General features: G+C 41.7%; 1 protein-coding gene across 1 annotated transcript in view; it reads left to right on the top strand.

The window, feature by feature from the left end:
* Positions 1-12784, top strand: part of tspan4a (tetraspanin 4a) — a 97495-nt gene extending 84711 nt beyond the window's left edge. Inside the window, exons 5-7 of the mRNA XM_076078718.1 lie at positions 2129-2260; positions 11137-11220; positions 12550-12784. Coding sequence (XP_075934833.1) covers positions 2129-2260; positions 11137-11220; positions 12550-12618 — 285 coding nt within the window. The 3' untranslated portion in view covers positions 12619-12784. The remainder of the gene's footprint in view (positions 1-2128; positions 2261-11136; positions 11221-12549) is intronic.
* The last annotated feature ends 8212 nt before the right edge of the window (positions 12785-20996 follow it).

Raw genomic sequence — 20996 nt, 5'->3', positions numbered from 1 at the left:
AATTATTATTTAATAAGCACACGCTTATTAATTCTGGCCATTATGAAAGACAAACTATGTAGAAAGAAGCCCACGGTTGGCCGTGGTTTCACATTTTTCATGATTTAGAAACCTAAATTTATATACTTTATATTATATACTGTATATATTTTTTTAATCATTCAAATTTAGTTCGATGGTTTATGTCACATTTTTCTGTGATGTGACAAACTCATATTTCTTTTTGCTTTAGCTTCAATGCCATCTAGCAAGTCAAGTCACGCAAAATATATCTCGTAACAAGCTGAAGTACATGACGTTTTGACTGCATTATTCACTGAGGCACTGCTTACATTTGCTATTGGCAATGTTTCACCATTAGTACCACTGTGCTCACATTAAATTAAAAGGGAGTAGTCAACTGTTGAAGGGCCGTTTGGTTTTATATTCCTCCATTTTATGTAAAATTGTAATAAAACTCTGCAATCCTTCCTGTCGTTACTGGGATCTGGACATTTAGAAGCCGGCTGGGAAATAAGAAATAAAAATACCAGCAATCTGAAAAATAGCATCAGTAAAAATGTGTGAAAATGTCTCAACCGAGTGTAACAAATGCTCAAAGCTTTACAGTTTAAACGCTGTGGTAAAATGCTGTCAGATAGATTAATGGAAACATCACAGACTCTCAGAGGTATAATCTTTGTTTCCAGCCGCCTCTTTGATGTGGCTCTCTTCCATTGTATTATTTATTTATATTTTCTTAAATTCCCCTCCAAATAATTCACAACGTAATGCGAGAAACAGAGATATGGAATTTAGGATTGCAGAGGACGGATGGTGCCGCGGTTGAACGCCTTTGGGGAGACATCAAGTGATAGATGGGAGACTTCAGGGCGCTTTGGACCTTTCCCCACATCACAGATCCAGTGTTGTGGCTTGTAGTTCTGTTCCGTTAGTGCAGTAAACGCTGAATGTTTGGCCCCGGTGCACGCGCGTGTCTGCGAGGCAAACTGTGCAAGGGTGTGTGCTGGTAAAAAGGCATAATTGGTGACAGAGAAATGTATTGCTATGCAAAATAATATATGCAAATGTGTGCGATGTGTGGGTGGTAATGTGCAGAGGGTTTCTTTCTCCTGCGTACAGGATGATAGCATGAAGGAGAATCTGCCTGAACGAGCCATCGCTTGGAGAATATATCTCTGCAAGCGTGAATGTGCACTTTTTTTTCTCCTTGTCAAATCCGGCTCTGCTGCGTATGGGGCGCCATAAAAGTCTGGCCGAGGTGAAGTCCATTAAAAGGCAGCTCTCATTCTGTCACTGTTCGCCCCCCCGAGCCTCCCTCATACATGCTGAGTCACTGAATAGATAATACAGCAGATGTCCCCGGAGCAAAGTTCACCCTGAATATTATTAATGGCTGCTCTTGGAATAGAAGAGAATCTACATACAAGAGCAGAAGTAGTAAAAACACCCGGCGCAATAAATCAGAAAAAGGGGGCAGCACGGCACGCCGGGCGTTAACTTTTCAAGGTGAAAACATTTGAATGTTATGTGCAGTTTTAAGCCTTTGATTTCTTCTCAAACTTTATGCTTCAGATGGGTTTCGAAATCTGCCGTACTTCATGATAAATTGCAAACTTGATCCATTGTTTAAGCGGGCGAGCGAGTTTCAAATGAACACACAATCTCGGATTCTGTGCACGGAGCGGCTCGGGCGGCATTATTCCCGTGTGGAAATAAAGTCCACTGAATGAACAAAACATCAGGGGCGCTTTATCTTTTTCACCAAGTACGCTGATGAATTGAATCGTGGTGGAGGCCATGATCCCTTATCAAAAATCCATACCAATCACAAAGGGGGGGAGATGTAGATAAAAAAGAAGCCGGCGAGTTGGAAAATGATTTCAGGGCTTTGAGACAAATGAGATGTGGATTGTACGAAAAGGGCCTCAATATCAGACAGATCAACAGTTTTCTATACGCACGGCACATATGAATTATTTTGCCCAGTAAATCTTGTTCTTGGCAAGTAAATAACTTTAGTTTCCATCAGCGGAGGATGTTTATTTGATATCACGCATTAGGATTTTGAGTGTCGGGACAATAAAAAGGCCAGACTCTCTTAACTTATTGTCTCTCTCTGGTGCAGTTTCGATGCTGTGGAGTAACCAACCACACAGACTGGTTCGAAGTGTACAATGCCTCCCGCGTGCCGGACTCCTGCTGCCTGGAGTACAGCGACAACTGTGGCCTGGACAACCCAGGGACGTGGTGGACAGCGGTAAGTCCTGGCATTAAAATCAAAGTAAACCTCCAAAAGGTGCTACTAATAACTAACCTTTTAATCTTTTCCAGTTGTACAGGATTATAAATTTGAATGTTGCCTAAACTGAATGAAGCTTAAATCCCTTTCCCAGGGATTGTCGAATCATATCTCAGCAACCACAGCAGGCCTGTGGAGCGGTGTGCATGTGGAGAGAAAGTCAGTATTTAAAGTTTGTCAAGAGTTTGATCATCACTTTTAACACAGGCTGCAACTTCTGCTTCTGAAAAGTGAAGCCAATGCTTCATGTGTTAAAGCTGCATTCTCTCTAATGTCCACCAGGGGGCGACTCCTCTGGTTGTATAGAAGTCTATGAGAAAATGACTCTACTTCTCTCTTGATTTATTACCTCAGTAAACATTGTAAACATGAGTTTATGGTCTCAATCTCTAGTTTCAAGTCTTCTTCAATACAGCATGATGTTCATTTAGTACATTATGGTCCATTTAGAGTCAAAAGAAAGGAAAGCTTGTTCCAAAACGAGAGGGAATCTGGAGCACTTAAACCTTAACCGCGATCAGAGGTTGTAATTAAAAAGGCCAGTTTTGAATGTTGTATTTATAAAACCACAACCGACAAATTTAAGCTGATTATTTGTACTGGTGAGCGTCTACCTGACCTGTGTGAGGGAGTCAAGGTCCAATATCATCTCAGGTACAGATTAAAAATAAACTAAAAGTGAGGTTGCCTGAGTGTTGGTCACATTTCATTTAAATGCAAATTTGTAAGTTCGAAAGTTAATTCCTCATTAAATCCCAAATCATTCCGGGACCATGATTAATTTGATTTAACATGTCTGCCTTTCTTTCCGTACAAAGAGGAATTTTTTTTTAATTCAAATAATCAGTTATCTGTTGAAAAACAACTTGACTCACAAGTTGTCCAATTAAGAAAAGTCAACCTTAACTGTGCAACAAGCAAACAGCAGGACGCAGTGAGAGATTTGTATTCTTGATGACAGATATTGAATTAATTACTTCTGTCCAGACGGACTTGACTGCTGGTGCTACTAATGTTTGTCGGATGCATAATCAGTGTTTTTAATTATTATCAGCTGCACTGTGCACAGAGTTGTTGTTTACTTTTCAGATTGTGATAAAAGTTGCAGAAAGCAACCATTCGTCAAATTGTAAAGTCATGAAAAACTTTACAACGACAAAACAAACTGAGGTTTAGAGGTCTGCACCTCTTAAAGCATCTTCACATCTGTTAGACCATTCATAGGCCACACACACTTTGCATCCTGACCAGGTTAAACCAATAATTGATGCTTCTTTGCTGCTGCCAAACCACACGGGAGGGCACTTGAGTTTAAATTCATTAGTGTCATGTGGAAAATATGCCGAGAAGGGTTTGCATTTCATGAGCTCGACTGTAAATGCTGCTGAAAAACAGGCTGGGCAGCTACACCATTTTAGTCTCAGGTGTCTCTATAGTAGGAAAGTATGCAACTAGATGAATCTGCACATGCAACATCATTTAGCAAGATTGGAAGTTGTTGCACGGGAGGTGATTGAGTGCATTGAGGTAATATGTCGGGACAGCTGGTATTGATGACACATTCATTCAGAACTTAAATGACTCCGCCTACTTGTGACCTGGCAAACGCTACTGCACGGAGGTCTTTCACTATATCATTTCTGAACTGAAGCAAACTGCGTCTCACATGAAACCAAGCACCTGTTCTCTCGACACTCTTCCCATAAACTTGTCATTAACGTAATTAGTCCCAGCGGTTGTTCAGTCGTTAAGTGAAGCTATAGAGCTAGAAATTTGGCAGCTGGCAGTTTTTTTAATCAGTCCTGAACAACCAAAGACTGATATTCAGAAGCTCTTTCTTCCCACAGTGCTAGATAAATCATGTTTTTACTGAACTGCTGCCGGCTCTCTTGCTTCAGGACACCGTCTTTGAATATTTCAGTCTGGTTTCAGAGACCTTGCTGCATTGGACAGAATCAGCCATCTTGACTAATGATCTCCTCTTGGCAGCTGATGCATCAAATCGTGACCTTCCTCTAGCTTCTATCTCATCCTTTGACACAGCAGACCTCACTATTCTTATGCAGGAACATGTGGTAGGTGTCCTGGCGCAGCCTTTGACTGTTATTTATCAGATAGAACCACAGCTTCTCAGTCTGATCTGGAAATTCATTCTCACCCGAAATGCCTTCACAAAAATGAATTCAGTCATCAATATGTTTTTTGAAACTGTTCTTATCATGAATACTTTCACACAGAAGGAAGGCAAACTTTAATATTCCTTTCAACCATGACAAAGGCAGCGCAAACCAGATCTACACCTTTCGCAATGAAAGCACTGGGCATAAAATATTGGCGGGCAATTGTTTCATTTATTCTTCACGTCCACCGTTTCCTATGGCATCCCTCAGGGTTCAATTTTAGGTCCTCTGCTCTTCGCCGTTTATGGTCCCACTAGGCCTCCTGTCTTAAGAACATCACATCTTGGATGCAAATTCCGTTTAGCTTATCATATTTGGAATCTTCAGTCAGTTCCAGAGTGTGTTGATATTTTAGCCATGTGATTCAAAACTTGCTTGCTATTTGCTGTTTAAAGATGTAGAGGAGTAAATTCAGCCTTATTCTGGGGCTCATTCACATGAACGGAGGAAGGAAAATAATTCTAGATACTGGGAAGCTAATTTTAACACAAAAAAAAGAAGAAGAAAGAGTTCCAGACGTCTCTTTCCCAATGGATGTCTTTGAGAAAAGTCTTTGTCTTTTTGGGCCCAACGCCATCACGTGATGGACGTCGGAAATTTCAATCCCACCAATTGGCGACTACGTAATATTTTCTTCAGAGACAGGCGCTCTTCCTGGGGGCTTGGCCGTGATCCTTGGGGCGACAAAGGCTCACGCACAATGCATGCTGGTACATGTAGGCCCTGTACAGCTCCGCGAGCAGGAGAACTCATCTGTCTCAGTCAACATAGCTCACACTGAGGAATTTATCGGTTCAACGGACTACATTTGCCATCGACACCAATTGGAAATCCTCAGCAAGAAACTTTCTTGTTTGAATCTAAATTCTCATGTGACTTATTCAGTCCACTAAAAATAAAATGCAAAAACAGCAGGCCTGCACAACAGCTGTTTTCCAGCTCTGCCAACTGCAAAAGCTGATTAATTCGCTATTATTTAGAGGATCAGCATGAGATAAAAAATAAAAAAAAGTCACAGTAAGACTTGACAAGGCAATTAAAGTGGAAAATAACTTTTGAAGTCATCACATTGTCTTCATTAACACACTGAGGTCACTTAATCAAGAGGAGTGAGTCTACTTCTTTCATCCAGCAGTGCTACAGCAGTCTCTGTACACCATAATGAGTGAAGAGGATGAACAGTAGTGACAATGATTTCAGCGTAGCTTCAGATGTTACTGAGTCGATGCAACAAAATAGTAAATAAAACGGTCAGTTTGTAATGCTCCGGATTAACTGTGTCACACATCTCTTTTAAAAACGTCACACCTTGTTAGATGATTTCAATTACATCTTTAAAAACAGATTTCAAATTGAACATATCCACCATCAACTTGGGCAACAACAGTCTCACCACAAGGTCCATTTACTAGCTGTTCTGGGACTTTCTACCACATCACATGATCTTCATCAGCAGATGGAAGTGTCCACTTGTCATGGAACTGAAAATATTCTCATTTCAATTGTTTTCTGAACACTTCAACAACATTTTTTTGAGATGTCCACAAAGTACTTAAAGCGGTACGACACCTAGACTTCATATATAAATGGACAAGTCGTCTCCACTTCCTTCCACTGTAGAGAAGTGAAGTGAAAATATCCCAAATACGGGAGCTGCCGTTGACGTTATTTGGAGCCAGAGTCTGCAGAGTAGTGATCACGGGGTGGAGCCGCGGTATCGAGGTCCCACCCAAACATCCGTATGATCGCGAGCAGAGCACGGCCGCAGCTTGTTTGTGAAAGAGAATCACAGCTATGAATTGTGACATCACGCCCTCTTTCATTACCATGAAATAACTTATTTAAACCAAACGTATAAAAGGAGTGGACGTATTGACCGTGAAGTCACGTATTGGTTTCTGGACTGATACTTGAAGCCTAGAGTTCGGCATTTTGGCCGTCGCCATCTTGGTTTTTTTGCAACCAAAATTGACAAGAGGTTTGAGCTAAGTACAATCGAAAGATGAATCCAACATTTTTAGGCGAGCAAAAATGTTTTTTATTGGGAGATGGTCTGTCTGCTCCCAAGTCTACACCTGTGAGCATAAATGAACATCATGCTGTATTGAAGAAGACTTGAAACTAGAGATTGAGACCATAAATTCATGTTTACAATGTTTACTGAGGTAATAAATCAAGAGAGAAGTAGAGTCATTTTCTCATAGACTTCTATACAACCAGAGGAGTCGCAAAAACCTGCTGATTGAAGCTCCACAACAGCTACTAAATGAACCTTGTGGTGAGATTTTCATCATAGAGTTGAACTTAATGGTTACAAAACTAAGGACGACAGCTTTGTATATTTATGTAGGTTAAACATTTTGAAATATTGTCAATCTGAGACCCTGTTTCAAACTAAAACTCATTCTTCAGTTTAGTAAATGAAGTAAATCTTAAGTAAACCTCAGTTTCTACTTGCAAAGGGCAGATTTTAAACATTATGGTCATAGGTGTGGACTTGGGAGCAGACCTTCATCTCCGAATGAAAACCCCAATTGTTTGCAGCTCGATTCAATTCGTCCACTCAGCAGTGGAAAGGCCAAGCTGCAGCTGTTTTCAATTTTTAGAAATGAACGGTGTAACCTTTTAAAATATTTTTCCATTACTTGTCCTTAAACCAGGTTTGCATAAACCATTTAAAGATTTTTCAAAACACTTATACATATTTACATCCTTCAGGCGACAGGTTGTTGGCCTTCAGGTAAGTCTTTGTATTCCAGCGGCCCTTCAAGTGTGAAAGCCCAACTGATCCACGTAGTTTTGTGTTTTGATTGTTCGCCCTGCAGAAGAAATCAATTAGTGTAGTTCAGACTGAACTACAGTTCACTGTCAATAATACCTGCAGACCTCTTTTCATATTTCTGTGGTGCATATAGTATCTTAGTAACAGAAGTTTCAAACCTTTCTTCTCAGTTTGAAATCAAATCGTACTCCAGAGATTTTCTTTAGCTCCAAAAGAAGTCAGTGAGGCCATTCAAGGATATGCACATTTCTGTGTTGTTGAACTGTCTCAAGGCAAATATAAGAGTGCTTCTTTTGACTGATAGAAATCTCATGAAGACCTTATACAACTTGTTCAGAGAGTTTGAATAAAGGCTGATCCTTGGCGTCGGCTTTAGATTGCTTGAAGTTCTTGTCATCGGCAGCCGAGTGATCGTGAACTCAAGAACTGTGTAAAAGATGTTTTCTCCTCACGCTCTCATTGATAGCAAACACATGCCGACACACAAGGACACACTCACAACAAACCACGAGCACACACTCCGTTTGAAAGCATGCAAATGTTTCAAGGTTTCCTCCGTACGTAGGGTTGTGGAAACATTGAGAAAGTAATTAAATGAAAAATGACTGCATTGATGCCTAAAACATTTATTGACAACTGCTCTTTGTTTCCAACCAAAAAGTCAAATTTGGATCCGTTCAAAGAGCATCTTAATGAAGGTGCGGGTGCAGGTTCCAGATTGACAGGTTAACGGTTCAGGTGCATGCCAGCCCGGCACGAAGCAACATTACCAAACTGGCAAAGAGCAGGTGGGCATCGGCCGGTATGAATACTGTGTGGAGACTAATTGGGGAATGAGGAACAGGTGAGGAGGTGGATGAGAGAGGCAAGTGATTGGAACAGGTGAATAGTCTGAGGCTGCATGCTGAACGGATGAATAATGTTGGGAAAGAAATGCACGGGCCTGGAGGAAATGAGAAGCGGCTGGAAACATGTAATAATGAAAACAGCTGAGGCAGACATTGAGACATTCCTAATGCACTTCTAATGTAAGTCAAGAGGGACAACATCCATTCCTCATTCTGTGTAAAAATACATTCTACACTTTGACTGAAGATAATGTGGAGCTTCAGCAGACTAGAACCATGTCTCCTACAAACTTACATTCCCATACAACTAAACTGCATCCTCAACTAGACAGGTGCACTCAGTAGAGTGCAGATCTCTACCAGGTGTGTCTGCAACGACCACCGCTGTATCGTGTGAATGAATACGACCCACATCTGGCCAACGCCACCGGCAAGACACCAATTGGCTGTAAGGTGTCGTAGAAAAACCCACTCAAGCAGTGATATGTGCAGACACTCAAAGTCGTCTTAAAAGTCTTTTCATGCAATCTGGCCAAAAACAAAATTCAGCTCACCAAGCTGTCTGCCCTCGTGCAGCAGCGATGTACTCGCCAGTGTGTGAACTGGTAGTTCTGTTGGCTGGTAGCCAAACACACCATCCAAAACAATGAATGTGCAAACTGTTTTGTGTCTTTGGCCGCAGAGTAGTGGCTGCGCGTCGGCTATGCACTCAGCTGTGTTATTAGTAGCGATCGCAAACCAGCCGCGGGCCAGTTGAGAGTAGTGAGCGAGGAGCCAGCTGGCAGTCAATGGCAGTATTATAAACGGGTAATAAAAGGTGTTTTTGAGAAAATGTGAGTCACCACAATCACAGGACGTCCTTGAGCATGCAGCCATAATTGTCCACCAAAATATTGTGCAGTTTGCTGCAGCAGAATGAGAGATTAGCCGTGGACGGACAAAAGGTGAACACTCACTCACTCACTCACGGACACATGCACACACATCTGTGACCGATTATGCTCCTGGTGAAGATAACAACGTTTCACGGTAGTTTTAAAAAGTATTGAACAACATTTTAAATTGAAACAAAGCAAATAAGAAAGAAAACTACCTGGTGAGGGTTATTAAAAAACAAATCTTGGTTTGGTTTAAAAATGCGTTTGTTACGTTATTTAAGGTCGTCTGTAAATTAATACAAGTGAGCGTTGACTGTTTGTTTCACATGGGGCACAAACAGCCGTCTCCTGCAGTCACATAATTACGTTTCCCCTGAGACGTAATTCACACTGTTGTTGTACGGCAACCTAATTTTAAAGAGACAGTGCTGCAGACTTAATGTTTGTTGTACAAAATTCCCTTCTCGTGGTTCAGCAGCTCAACACAGAAACAGGATCCAGGTAAACATAAAGACGGGATTCTGAACCAACAGGGTTGAACCTTTAAAAGATAGCCACATGTGAACCTTTCCTTTAAGTTACCCTTTAACCACAACCTTGATCTCTCTCTAACTCTTACCAAGTAGGTGTCTGAACCTCATCATTATAAAACACCCATTAGGGATGTTGTGAAAGGCAACGACGCACAACCTTGTTTTTCCAGCATGGAAGCTCATTCTTGACCTTTTGTAACAGCCAGTGTCAGAAAATTATTTAAGCCCAATTAAAACACCTGCTGAGGTTTTCTGAGCTCTGAGTCGAGCCTCCTACACAGAGCAGAACATGTCATCAGTGAGGAGGAGGAGGAGGAGGAAGATACAGACATCTCTGGTCCAGGTGTTCCAGTGCAGGCCAAGGAGGACATCCCACGAGGAGTCCACACAAACCATTTCAACACCTTGAGTCGCAGTGCTGGGACTGGCATAGCAGGTTCAGGTTCACTTATCGGATTTATTTTCCACCCGCAGTGGACGTCCAACAATAAAAAATATGAATTTATGTATTTTCAGGTGCAGGCTCTTTGGCCCAGGAGGGTTGCAGTTGGACAGCAGGGGTTTCATAAATAACACTGAAGCCGAACCAAAAACGTTGGCCGACTGCATAGCTTTCCATATCGATCCACAGAATTACGTCACCTCATGCTAAAGGAAAACATATTTCCTTTGCTTCCCTCGACGTTTTGGGCAGCGGTGAAATGTAGATTGTGTTTGGCTCCCCTGGCTCTGACTCAACTTCTTGATGTAAGGAGATGAAGAAAGAAAATAGCACAATCAGGAAGGCACGTCTGCAGACATTACTAATTAAATTAGAGCAGCGGTGGAGACTGTTAGCTTTTCCCTTTACTGCAGTATGTCTTTTTCTTCAATGTGACATAATCAAACACACAGTTTGGCACACACATATATAAAGAATAGGAGGTGGAAGAACCACGTGCCACCTGGCAAATGCCACTCCCATCACTTGTAATGTCACCTGTCAACTGTTCTTAGAAAGCCGCTTTCTTTGCTGAGAGGATTCATCTCCTTTTCATTACTCGGGCACATCGCTGACCCAGAAGGGCATCGCTCTGTTTCCTCTATCAATAATTATTACCCTTTTTCTTTTCTTTCTGCCTTTTCGGTGGGCCCTTTATGGCTCGGGGACATTTTTTGAGAAGAGATTTTAAAATGTGCTCTAGGTGCTGAAAATAACAAAAACAAACATTTGTGGGACGCAGTTGGAGGAGTTTTCGTCATGTCGCCTTCAAAATACATTCAAGCAATGCCAGACATGAAAGATTCAGCCCGTTCTCTTGTCTAAATGATACCTGCGGGGTACGTGCCGCTCCCGCATCCACATTACTCCTGTTTGTACAGCTGCGGGGAGAAAAGTACAGCGGGGAACCGGCTTACGTTTTGGAAAGTTTTCCCAAAGAATAATAATAGGTCAAAGAAGGAGAGAGGAGATGAGGATGTTGTCACAGGAGGACCTTTTAGCCGAAGAGCGTTTTCCCATCACAGTAACAGGAGGAGAAGTTGCTGTAAATCCTGCAAATATTACTCGACATCTAAATGGTGAGTTTACATTTGTGGGCTAATGTTTGCTCACTCTGTCTGTGTCTCCACAGCCGTGCTACGAGCGAGTGAAGGACTGGCTTAATGAGAACCTGGTGGCACTTTGGATCTTTGCTCTATGCACAGCACTTACTCAGGTAATTACAGCTTTTAAGTTGTGTGACTTCTTCTTTTTCCTTTTCTCCAGCAGTCATTAACTCCCAGTATTTGATATCTGCAGCCTCAGACGGAGGCTCTGACTTTGTGATAAATAAACCTAATACTTCCAGCGTCCTTTCCATTAAGACGGACAGCAGGAGCCCGTATAAGCCTCTTGTGTTGCCACTGTACAACCACATAGGAGGGTTCTCCGTAGAAAGTATTTTATCTCCGTTCCAGGCAAGTGGGTACGTGATACGCTTACACAAGTGGTGAAGGGGAAATACGCTGCTCTTGAAAACATCAATCACGCGAGGCTTCTGTGATGCTGCAGGCTCGTTTTAGTCGGGGCCCGCTTTTTTACAAAAGGCGACTGTACATGCAGTAAAATGAGAACCAGAAAGGAGATGTAATCACTGCCAGATTGATCTCCAATGATGTCTGCCAGCTGACTGAGAATTATACAATTCATGTATGAGTCAATGCTCAGCTGAGGGACACAAATGAAAGCGTGTTCGTGTATCTTTAGAAAGAAGAAATGGCACATTCTTCCTTTTACAAATGAAAAGTTGAATGATTATTTAGTTCAATACATTAAGGGTTTAGCTGATGCAGCCTTACTTGGCCTGGTATGACCAGGAGCCTATTACGATGGCTAATGTTAGCAAACTTAACAAGTCTGTTTTGACTTCTCTGCTACACTTCACCTCAGCAGTAATCATTCTTTTGTAATTATGGCGTGTGGCCACAGTGGACCCTGTTTTCTGTACAGTTGCCTCTTCTTAACTCTCAACATGAGCCGGCGGCTTGCAGCTAACGGTGCTAACAGTGCTAACAGTGCTAACAGCGCTAACAGTGCTGACAACGACAACAGCGCTGACAGAGTTAACAGTGTTTACCTGAGGGGTCACCGGCGCTATCAGCTGGAACCGCCGTGTATGAGAGCAGTGCAGAGTGCGGCCGGCCCGACTGTGTGAACAAAGCAAAGAGAAACTCAGATTACAACAACACACACTCACTATCTCCACACAGCAGATAGTCGTTTGCTGCTATATTAATGCTCTGAATAGTGTATAGATAACCTTGCACACTCATATCTAACTGGCCTCACTACGACTACGTCCACTTCTTATATACAGTCTACGCTGTGGATTTATTACCCAAGAAACAAACTTCATGAGATTTGGACTTGGCTCGTATTTACATTATGATACAGAGAATGAGCCAAACAGACGGAAGAGTTCCTCTCTATTTCACTGTGACTCTGCACATCTGAGCCCGTTCATGTTGGATTCTAATGGCTGGTTTTGTTTCTTGCATTGGTGCAGATCCTGGGCCTGGTCTTCTCCATGACGATGTTCTGTCAGGCAGTGAAAGTAGAGACTTTCTACGCCTAGCGATCGACCTCTCTGGCCTTCAGCACACTTGGATTGTTTCTCATCAGAGAGGGACGGATATAGACCCTCCTCCTCCTCCTCCTCCTCCTCCCGACAGACTCTTCTTTCCTTGTCCTCTCTGTGACATTCCCTCTCGGTTGTCGCCACTTCACAGTTTTTCTGCTAACTATCAACAAGCACAGTGTCGGTGTAATACCTGAGTTGGTTCCTTATGGTTTTGCTCTGTGTCAAAAAAAAAGCTAGTTTCTGTGATACATTTTATGAAGCAGTATTATGAACATGTATAAGAAAAAAAAAAAATAAATGTAACACCTTTTTTTAATATGTGTTTTGTTCTAAATTATTTTATGGTTTGTGTGTGTTGTCAAAATGAGAGCTACAGTTGGGGACCATGTGAAGTGCTGCATGTCTCCTGCGATGGTGTGTATTAAATGTTTTGGCTCGAATAAACGTCGTCATCTTGTCATTCCTCAACAGGAAGCGCTGACGGGTTTTCATGTGCGATCCTGCTGTATTCATCTTAAAAACGCTTGATGACAAACAGGAGGGAATTCGCCAGGAACCGGCATGTTAAATTGTTTATGCATTCCCGAGACACGCTGGAGTCATTCAAATATTTTGTAGCACCTAAGTGATCGAGGCACTAATTAAATATATAGAATGAAATGCACCGCTTTGGGACTTGATGCACTGTGGAACATGTGGTTTTTTTACTGGGTGGATTTATATGGAACATGATAATTACACGATCTTCAATAAAAAAAAAAAGAGAGTCTGTCAGAGGAATTTAAAATGAACAAGTAGCAGAATCCTCCAGACTGGCCTGTGGCGACTTCCCTCTGAGCACCAATCAGAGCTCCAATGACGAAGATTCATCTGCAGGCTGTGAAGCCTCCTCGGGCTCTTTTGTGATTTGAGTTCCCTCTTCTCTCTGTTTCCTACCTTGAGCTGTTAAATGTAATTCAGCCCTGTAGCATCACCGACTGAATGATGGTCTAACTCTCCAATTGATGGTTCACAACAGCTTCATTTGAAATGAAGTAGCTCCAAAGAGTATTATGTGAACCAAACACAGTCTTACGCCACTTTTGAAATTGTCACCAAATTTTCGGGACGACATTACGTCAAAGACGTTAGTTAGGTTCAGGCAACAAAACTTAGTTAGGTTTTGGGGAAACATCAATATCAGGTGTCAAACACTGGTCTCACGGTTGCGGTTGGTCCTGGGTTTGTTGGACCTATCAACCTCCCCTCCTGTCCACCATAAGATGACTAAAGAAACAACGAACAAACATGAAAACAATACATATGCAAATATACTGGAACATGCTGACGGTCATTTACACAGCCTATACACCAGACACACACTGATTAAATCGCCACATGGTGCTGGAACTATTTTTGCATTTTTTCCTCCCTTTGCTTCTTTTTTTCTGCCTTCAAACCATCTGGACCTGAGAGACCAAACGTCCCAGAGCAACTACATATGTGGAAATGTTTCAAATGTCCCCCTGAAGTCAGCCAAATGAATTGCACACATCAGCCAATAGGTGGAGCCGTGTCAGGACATAAAGCATTTTTTTTCTGCTATTTTAAATAAAAGTATCTTTTCCTCATAGTTCCCCTCATGTGCTGTGTTTAACATAATGTGTGTTGTTCCAAAAGAAACACAGAACACAGTGTAATGGCTCAGAAACACAACATGCTTGAACCCAAAAGCACGACACAGAAACAGGCAGAGGAATGTGAAAGTTCTCATTTACTGAAGTCCAAAAACAGGCAATGGTCAAAACCAAGTAATCGGCCGAAACAGACAAACGTAACCGGACGAACCATCAATCAATCCATCTCAGAAACGAAGGCTGGAGTGATGGGGTGGATGCAAACTAGACAATCTGTCAGGGCGTGAGTGGAGACGGGCCGGTGTAAACACTGCTGTGCCGATTAGGGAAATGGGAAGCAGATGGGCGGGAAAAGGTCAGGTGATGGAAACAGCGCGGGGATGGGTTGCTGCAGTTGGCTGGGTCCAGACCTCAGAATCCGCACCACACCACCGAGTTCAAGTCAACGGATACGTCTAGCATTATGACATCAAACAGCAGTTTCTCGAATTAAAAAGAAATCGGGCGGACTAACGATTAACTGCTCAGTGCTGGAACCAAGGAGTAACAAGAACAACAATGGAGACCCCCTACAGACGCTGAAGCTGTTCTAAATCTATTGAAAGGTCCTATATCGCTCTGCTTTGATGTCTGGAAACATTTATTATCGACTTCTGTCGTACTGCTACGAGATGCCGGGTTGAGACTCACAGCTTTTTTTCCCGTGGTGTCTTTGTTGGCGTAACACGGTCCCTCTTCTCTACTTCTCGCCAGCCTTCCTCATTTGTGTCTCTTTACAATACATTGTGCATCTTTAACCTTAATTCCCTAATTTGTAGATATCCCACAAAATTATTTTGTATGTTTTTCACGTAATCATGAACGAGGAAGGGAGGTGGACGGGTCCAACAAACGGAGATCTTTCACCCAGGAGACCGCCGTTAGCGCCCCGTGTGAAACGTCGATTCATTTGTCACGTAACTTGTTATTTTAACCCGAACAACAATCTTTTCCTAAACCTAACCAATTAGTTTTGCTGCCTGAACCTAACTGTTTCCTGTGAAGACGGAAGTCTATTTTTCAAAAGACTGTCTGCATTCAACGAGCGGAAACTGACACGTGTTGCTGGACTTTTGTTGGAAAACGCAGGAAAAATGAGGAGTAACTTTTTGCAAGATTTCATAGGAACCGTTAACCCGACGTGCACACGCTCTAACCCGACGTGCACACGCTCTAACCCGACGTGCACACGCTCAGACTCTAACCCGACACACAGACCTCGGCTTTGCCTCTTCTCGTTTCCGTCATGGTATGCAGAAAGAGGAGAGACGATGTCCTGCTTTAATCCGGGTTCTCACGAACGACAATGGATCAAATGTGTCCAAATGGGGTCCGGTTAGGTAAACAGTAAAACACACAAACAAACTCGCTTCGTCGCATCATTTACTGCAGAAAATCTTTTAGTAATGAATACTGCTGGACATTGACTAAGCTTTAGAAAGACATTTAAGTGACACATTATTTTAGAGACCCCCTGTTGAGGCTGTTCAGGGTAATCATGTATTTCACTCCCTGCTTAAATCCTCACCGATGTCTATATGTGAGAATTACCCCGACATCTCTGAGTCGTTCCCTCAATGGCAGCTCTTTTGCGTTTGGGCTTTTGAATAATATGAAACGACTGCCTTTATGAACAAAATAATATTACATATGCGACATGTCTTCTCAACATCGCCCACATCGTAGGCTTGTTCTGTTCTGTTTGTTTTCTCTTCTAACTCGCTCCACTTTTAAAACACTGGCACAAAGTATGTGGTCATGGCAACACATCACATTTATGTTGGATTCAGGCGGAAATGATGGTCTCTAGTGATTGGTTGGTAAAAATGTAACCCCCCCCCCCATGGAAATGGATTAGAGTGGATGCAGTGAGTAAACAGAATGAATGTTGGGAGCCGGCTGGAGTTGTGACACACAGTTGTGTAAAAACTGGAAGTGAAGCGTACAGAAGTCAACACACACTTTGCAACTTGTACAAACAAGGCTTCAGCACTGAGTCTTCAAACTGAGCTGACATCCCAGGTGAAAAATAAATATGCTAAGTATATTTAATTTTAGCATACTTGAGTATACTTGAAGCCCTACTAATCATAAGTATACTTAAAGAGTGCTATTTTGGAACAACTTATTTTGTACTTAATATATTTTAGTTGTGATTAAATAGTAGTTATGCACAATTTGAAGTGTATTTAGTATATTTTTGTGTGCTAAATTGGAACAACTTAATGTATACTTAGTACAATTTAAGTATATGACTGTGTATGTACTAATATACATGCTGATAGCTAACTTAAATTATACTTTTTGTGTGTTTTAAGTATATTTGAAATATATTATGAGTGTTTTGCAAATACAATATTAATATATTGATATTGTGGTAATAGTATACCAAAAGTTATACTTTTGGCTTATTCCAATTACTAAGAAAGCACACTTTCTTATTACTATGCTATATTACTTTGTACACTACATACTATTATACATTACAATATTACAAATGTATTACCAGTATCCTAAATGCTGAATGAACTTCCCAGATAGTAATCAAAAACACTTTATTGAATTTCAAATATATTTTATTAAAATATATATATAATATATTTATAACAACAATTTAAAACACACTTTGAAACAATTGCAATATAGTGCATTTTTGAGAAATAAAAGAAAATATATTGAACAGAGAGCAAAACAATTTTAAGTTTACATGGTACAAACAAAACAGAATGTTTCAGAATAAAACACAGAACCATCCAAAAATTGCACCGCTTCAGACTCTCGCTCTCTAAATTGAAATTGAAACATGTTCATTTCCTTTTGTTGAACTGCTCATTGTTGCATTTCCTTCTGATGGCTGCTCGCACGTCCGAGGCTCTCGTCTGTGGAAATTCTTCTATAACAGCATCTGTTAAGAGACGAGAAATGATGTCACACAGCATATTCATACAACATTTTCTTCTATTTTGACTACACAGGAAATCCTGTTGAACCAATATTATTTTTTGAACAGTAAATCAGGATTAATATTGAGGAACTATATCAATATGATATGCCAATATTCCTACCAGTGCAGGTCAAACGTATATTTCATCACTGGTGGTGTGTTTACCACGAACATGTGATCCTGCTGCTTTATAAATCGCAGAAGCTTTAAATTGTCTACATACGACTCAAGACAATTACCTGTTATGGCCTGCACTTTGGCAACGTCCAGTTGTCTTTTCGGTGTTCCCTCTTTCCCAGACTTCCCAGTCAGGGCGGAGAGTGCAATGACATCCTTCGTGAAAACCAGGGCAGCCAGCTCCTGGCAAAAAAGGGTCATGCGGGAACGATTAAGTCGCAGGAAGGCCCTCTTCGAAACCGTGACTGTGCTGCCAGCCAAGGCGTGCTGTATATGAGAGAATCAATGGAACACATTAATATACAGTTGGAAGATCTCTACCTATTAGGAATTAATAGACGTTATTCACATAATTATACAATGTGCTTCATTATTTAAAACGGTGCTAGTAGTCTGTACATCCCTCTATGGAGCGGTACCACCAGTGGTGTGGAGGTTCCCACTCTCTACTAATTCACATGACTGATGTGTGACACATGTAACCTAGTAAATCCCATCACTTTATTTCTGACACATTTGAACTTGAACAGCAGACGATGCTGGGGAAGACAAAAGGAACGTGGTGTCATTTTTCACAGAGCCTCCATTCAGTAGAGTAACATCAAGTATATATTAAAGACAAGCGTTATTGACCCATTTGGCCACAAGAGGGAGTATACCTTTAAGTGAGTTAGTTTAATAAAAACGAGTAGCCATACTATTACAATTCGTCATTTTTTACTAAACCAATTACAACTACCAACAGTCATACCTTCAAGGACCTTAATGTATTGTCACATATTGTCAAATAACGAAAAATAAAGGCTAAACTGCCGCAGCACTGTTTGGGAGAGGTGCTGCCACAAACAGTGGAAAACTGCCGCGACAAGTGCTTGCAACAGGAAGTGCCTCTACGAGTTGCCGCTGCTACGATTTGAGCCAGCTCCTACTGCATACAAGAGAGCGCCGAAGGTTTAGCTAGCTACCAGAGTATTTGAGCTAGCATATCAGCATGTAGGGTACACATATAAAGTTAAAGCAAAAATATAAATTGAATTATCACGTCACAAAAACGACTCGTACAAATCAATATTCACTCACCCGCACAGCTTTTTTTAGGCTCCAAGATTTCGGTCTCACACATTTTCTTTTCATGCCTGCACTCCTGCTTTTTTTATAAATATATGTGTGTGTATGTGTGTGTGTGTGTGTGTGTGTGTCTTTGCACTTTTGTTTTCATTCACTTCAGCGGTTGTTATTAAGAAATAAGTCAAGTTCATGTGCGCAGCCCTTGAATGCAGTTAGGGTCTCAAAAGGCTTCACTGTGCCCGCATTATGAAACAATAAATTAAAACGATCAATGAAAATGACAATCCACAATCTTCAGTGACAGCAAGAAAATCTCATTACACAAAATGGAACCAGGGTTAGGTTTGAAAAGTGAAGTTACATGTTGGCCTAGATGAAGGTGTTAAGAGAAAAAGCTAGTCAGAGTCAGAATGAGGCATGGGTTTCTGAGTAGAACCACTGAGCGGAGGCAAGATATGCAAAAAACAGCTGCAAGGAAATGCAAAACAACCTCAAAGAGATGCAAGATGACCTCAAAGAAAAGTCAAAACTACCACAATCTGTCAACAAAGAGACACAAAAAGACACAAATGCACACAAAACCACCACAAAGAGACAACATGACATTTTTGTGACATTTTGTTTGTCATTTTGCACGCCTTTCAGGGTGTCCTGCTCTTAAACTGCTGGGATCGGGATCGGGGGCCTTCATCTTCTTCGCTCAGGGGCCCATTACCTTGTAATCTATCCACAGTCAGAGTTGAACTCCCCGGATGGAAAGAAATGTGATATATCAAGAGTGACAATACTATTAACCTGCAATCAGTTCATCAACATGCAAAAGACTGCAAACCTCTCACAGGTATGCGCTCAGATTCAAACACTGGCAAAAGAAGCTCCATTCAGTCCATTAGTGTGGAAATGGGGTTGCTGAAACACGGCCAACCCTCTCCAAAAACCCCAGACTTCCACTCTGGCCTCTTGATCTCACCTCACCGCTCCAACAGATCTCGGTTTCCTCTCCCCTGATGCATTATTCATCCCCATGTTCATGGGCTTTCTCCCCATCTTGTGCTTGATCAATAAAACATACCTGTGTGTTTGCTCCCTCACCTCCCCATTCTCTCTCGTCTTGTTCCTGAAGCCAGCAGCGAGCCCACAGTGAGCTGATGAAGCAGCACGGATGGATGGCCTTTTCAAACGGGGAGAAAATGAATACATTTCAGGCCGTGAGCTGTGTCTCTAATTAGGGAAGTGAAAGGAGATCCCTGTATTACTCACTCTTTGAGTTTTCCTCAGAACATCCATTAAAGAGGTTTTCTCAAAAAATGCTTAAAATAGATATTTCTTCTCTTTTTCGTGTGTTAGGCTCCAAAAAGGAAGCAAAACCCAGAATATTTTCATTTTAAGGATACTGGGCTCAATCAAAGTCCTGTTAAAAAATATATTTTTTTATTGTATTAAAACAAGAGTAGAACCACATTTTCATAGTGAAGTTCACCAAAATGAAACTCCATTTAAAAGCCTGCAATCATTCTGGACCCTTTTACAGCAGATGTCATGATTACATCACCGAGTTAGCTGGAGGGCAAAACAAAGAAAACACTGGAGGCAAACACGACTCCCCTCAGAGATGAGGGCTCAAGCTACACAATTAAAATGTCATCCTCCTGTGAGTAGGTGCCAGACACAAACACGTAACAGAACCGACCCGGAGGCCGTGTATTGAGCACACTGGCTTTACTTACTGGGACACTTGATGGAACCGAGCCATCGTTAACGGAATTCCTGCCACCTGTGCGTTTTCCTGCTGCTGTGAAGACGATTGATTGAATGCACCTGTTAGAAATGTCAGTCGCTGAGGCCACGTGTGTATTGTCCACGTGTGTATTGTCCACGTGTGTATTGTCCACGTGTGTATTGTCCACGTGTGTATTGTCCACATGGTGTGTCTTTCTCTGAAACATTGCACTGATTTAGGCTGCAGGCGACTCGCTCATGAAGACGACTTTAGTGCCTCGCTCATAATGGACTGGCTTCTTTGACAGAGGGTCCGGGGTCAGCCCGGTATGAGGGTCTAGGGTCAGCCCGGTATGAGGGTCTGGGGTCAGCCCGGTATGAGGATCTAGGGTCAGACCGGTATGAGGGTCTGGGGTCAGCCCGGTATGAGGAGGGAGGACCTGCAGTGTGGATCAGCTCCCTCACGAGGTCTGGAGGCGGCCCGAGGCAATGACACAAAAAGATACGAAAACTGAATATAAGGGGACACAAAAGTGGACTGAACACCAAATGAATTCATTTATTTATTTGTATTATTATTCATAATAATAATAGTAATCATATTTTTGTTATTGTTTTATTTAATTATTTACTTTTGTCTTTTCCTTACCATTGATATAATTATTAATGATGGTGGCAACATTAATGACAATAATATTTATAGCTATCAAATTGAATTATCAACGTTATTATAAACAATTTATTTGAGCATTTATTTTCTCCTCCTCCTCCTCCTCCTCCTCCTCCTCCTACATACCTGTACAGATCTA

This window comes from Anarhichas minor, unplaced genomic scaffold, assembly GCF_050575085.1.
Source record: "Anarhichas minor isolate MPS153535 unplaced genomic scaffold, ASM5057508v1 ptg000067l, whole genome shotgun sequence".
Taxonomy (NCBI): domain Eukaryota; kingdom Metazoa; phylum Chordata; class Actinopteri; order Perciformes; family Anarhichadidae; genus Anarhichas; species Anarhichas minor.
The sequence above is the reverse complement of the archived record's forward strand: the minus strand, read 5'-3'. Positions and strand labels throughout refer to the sequence as shown.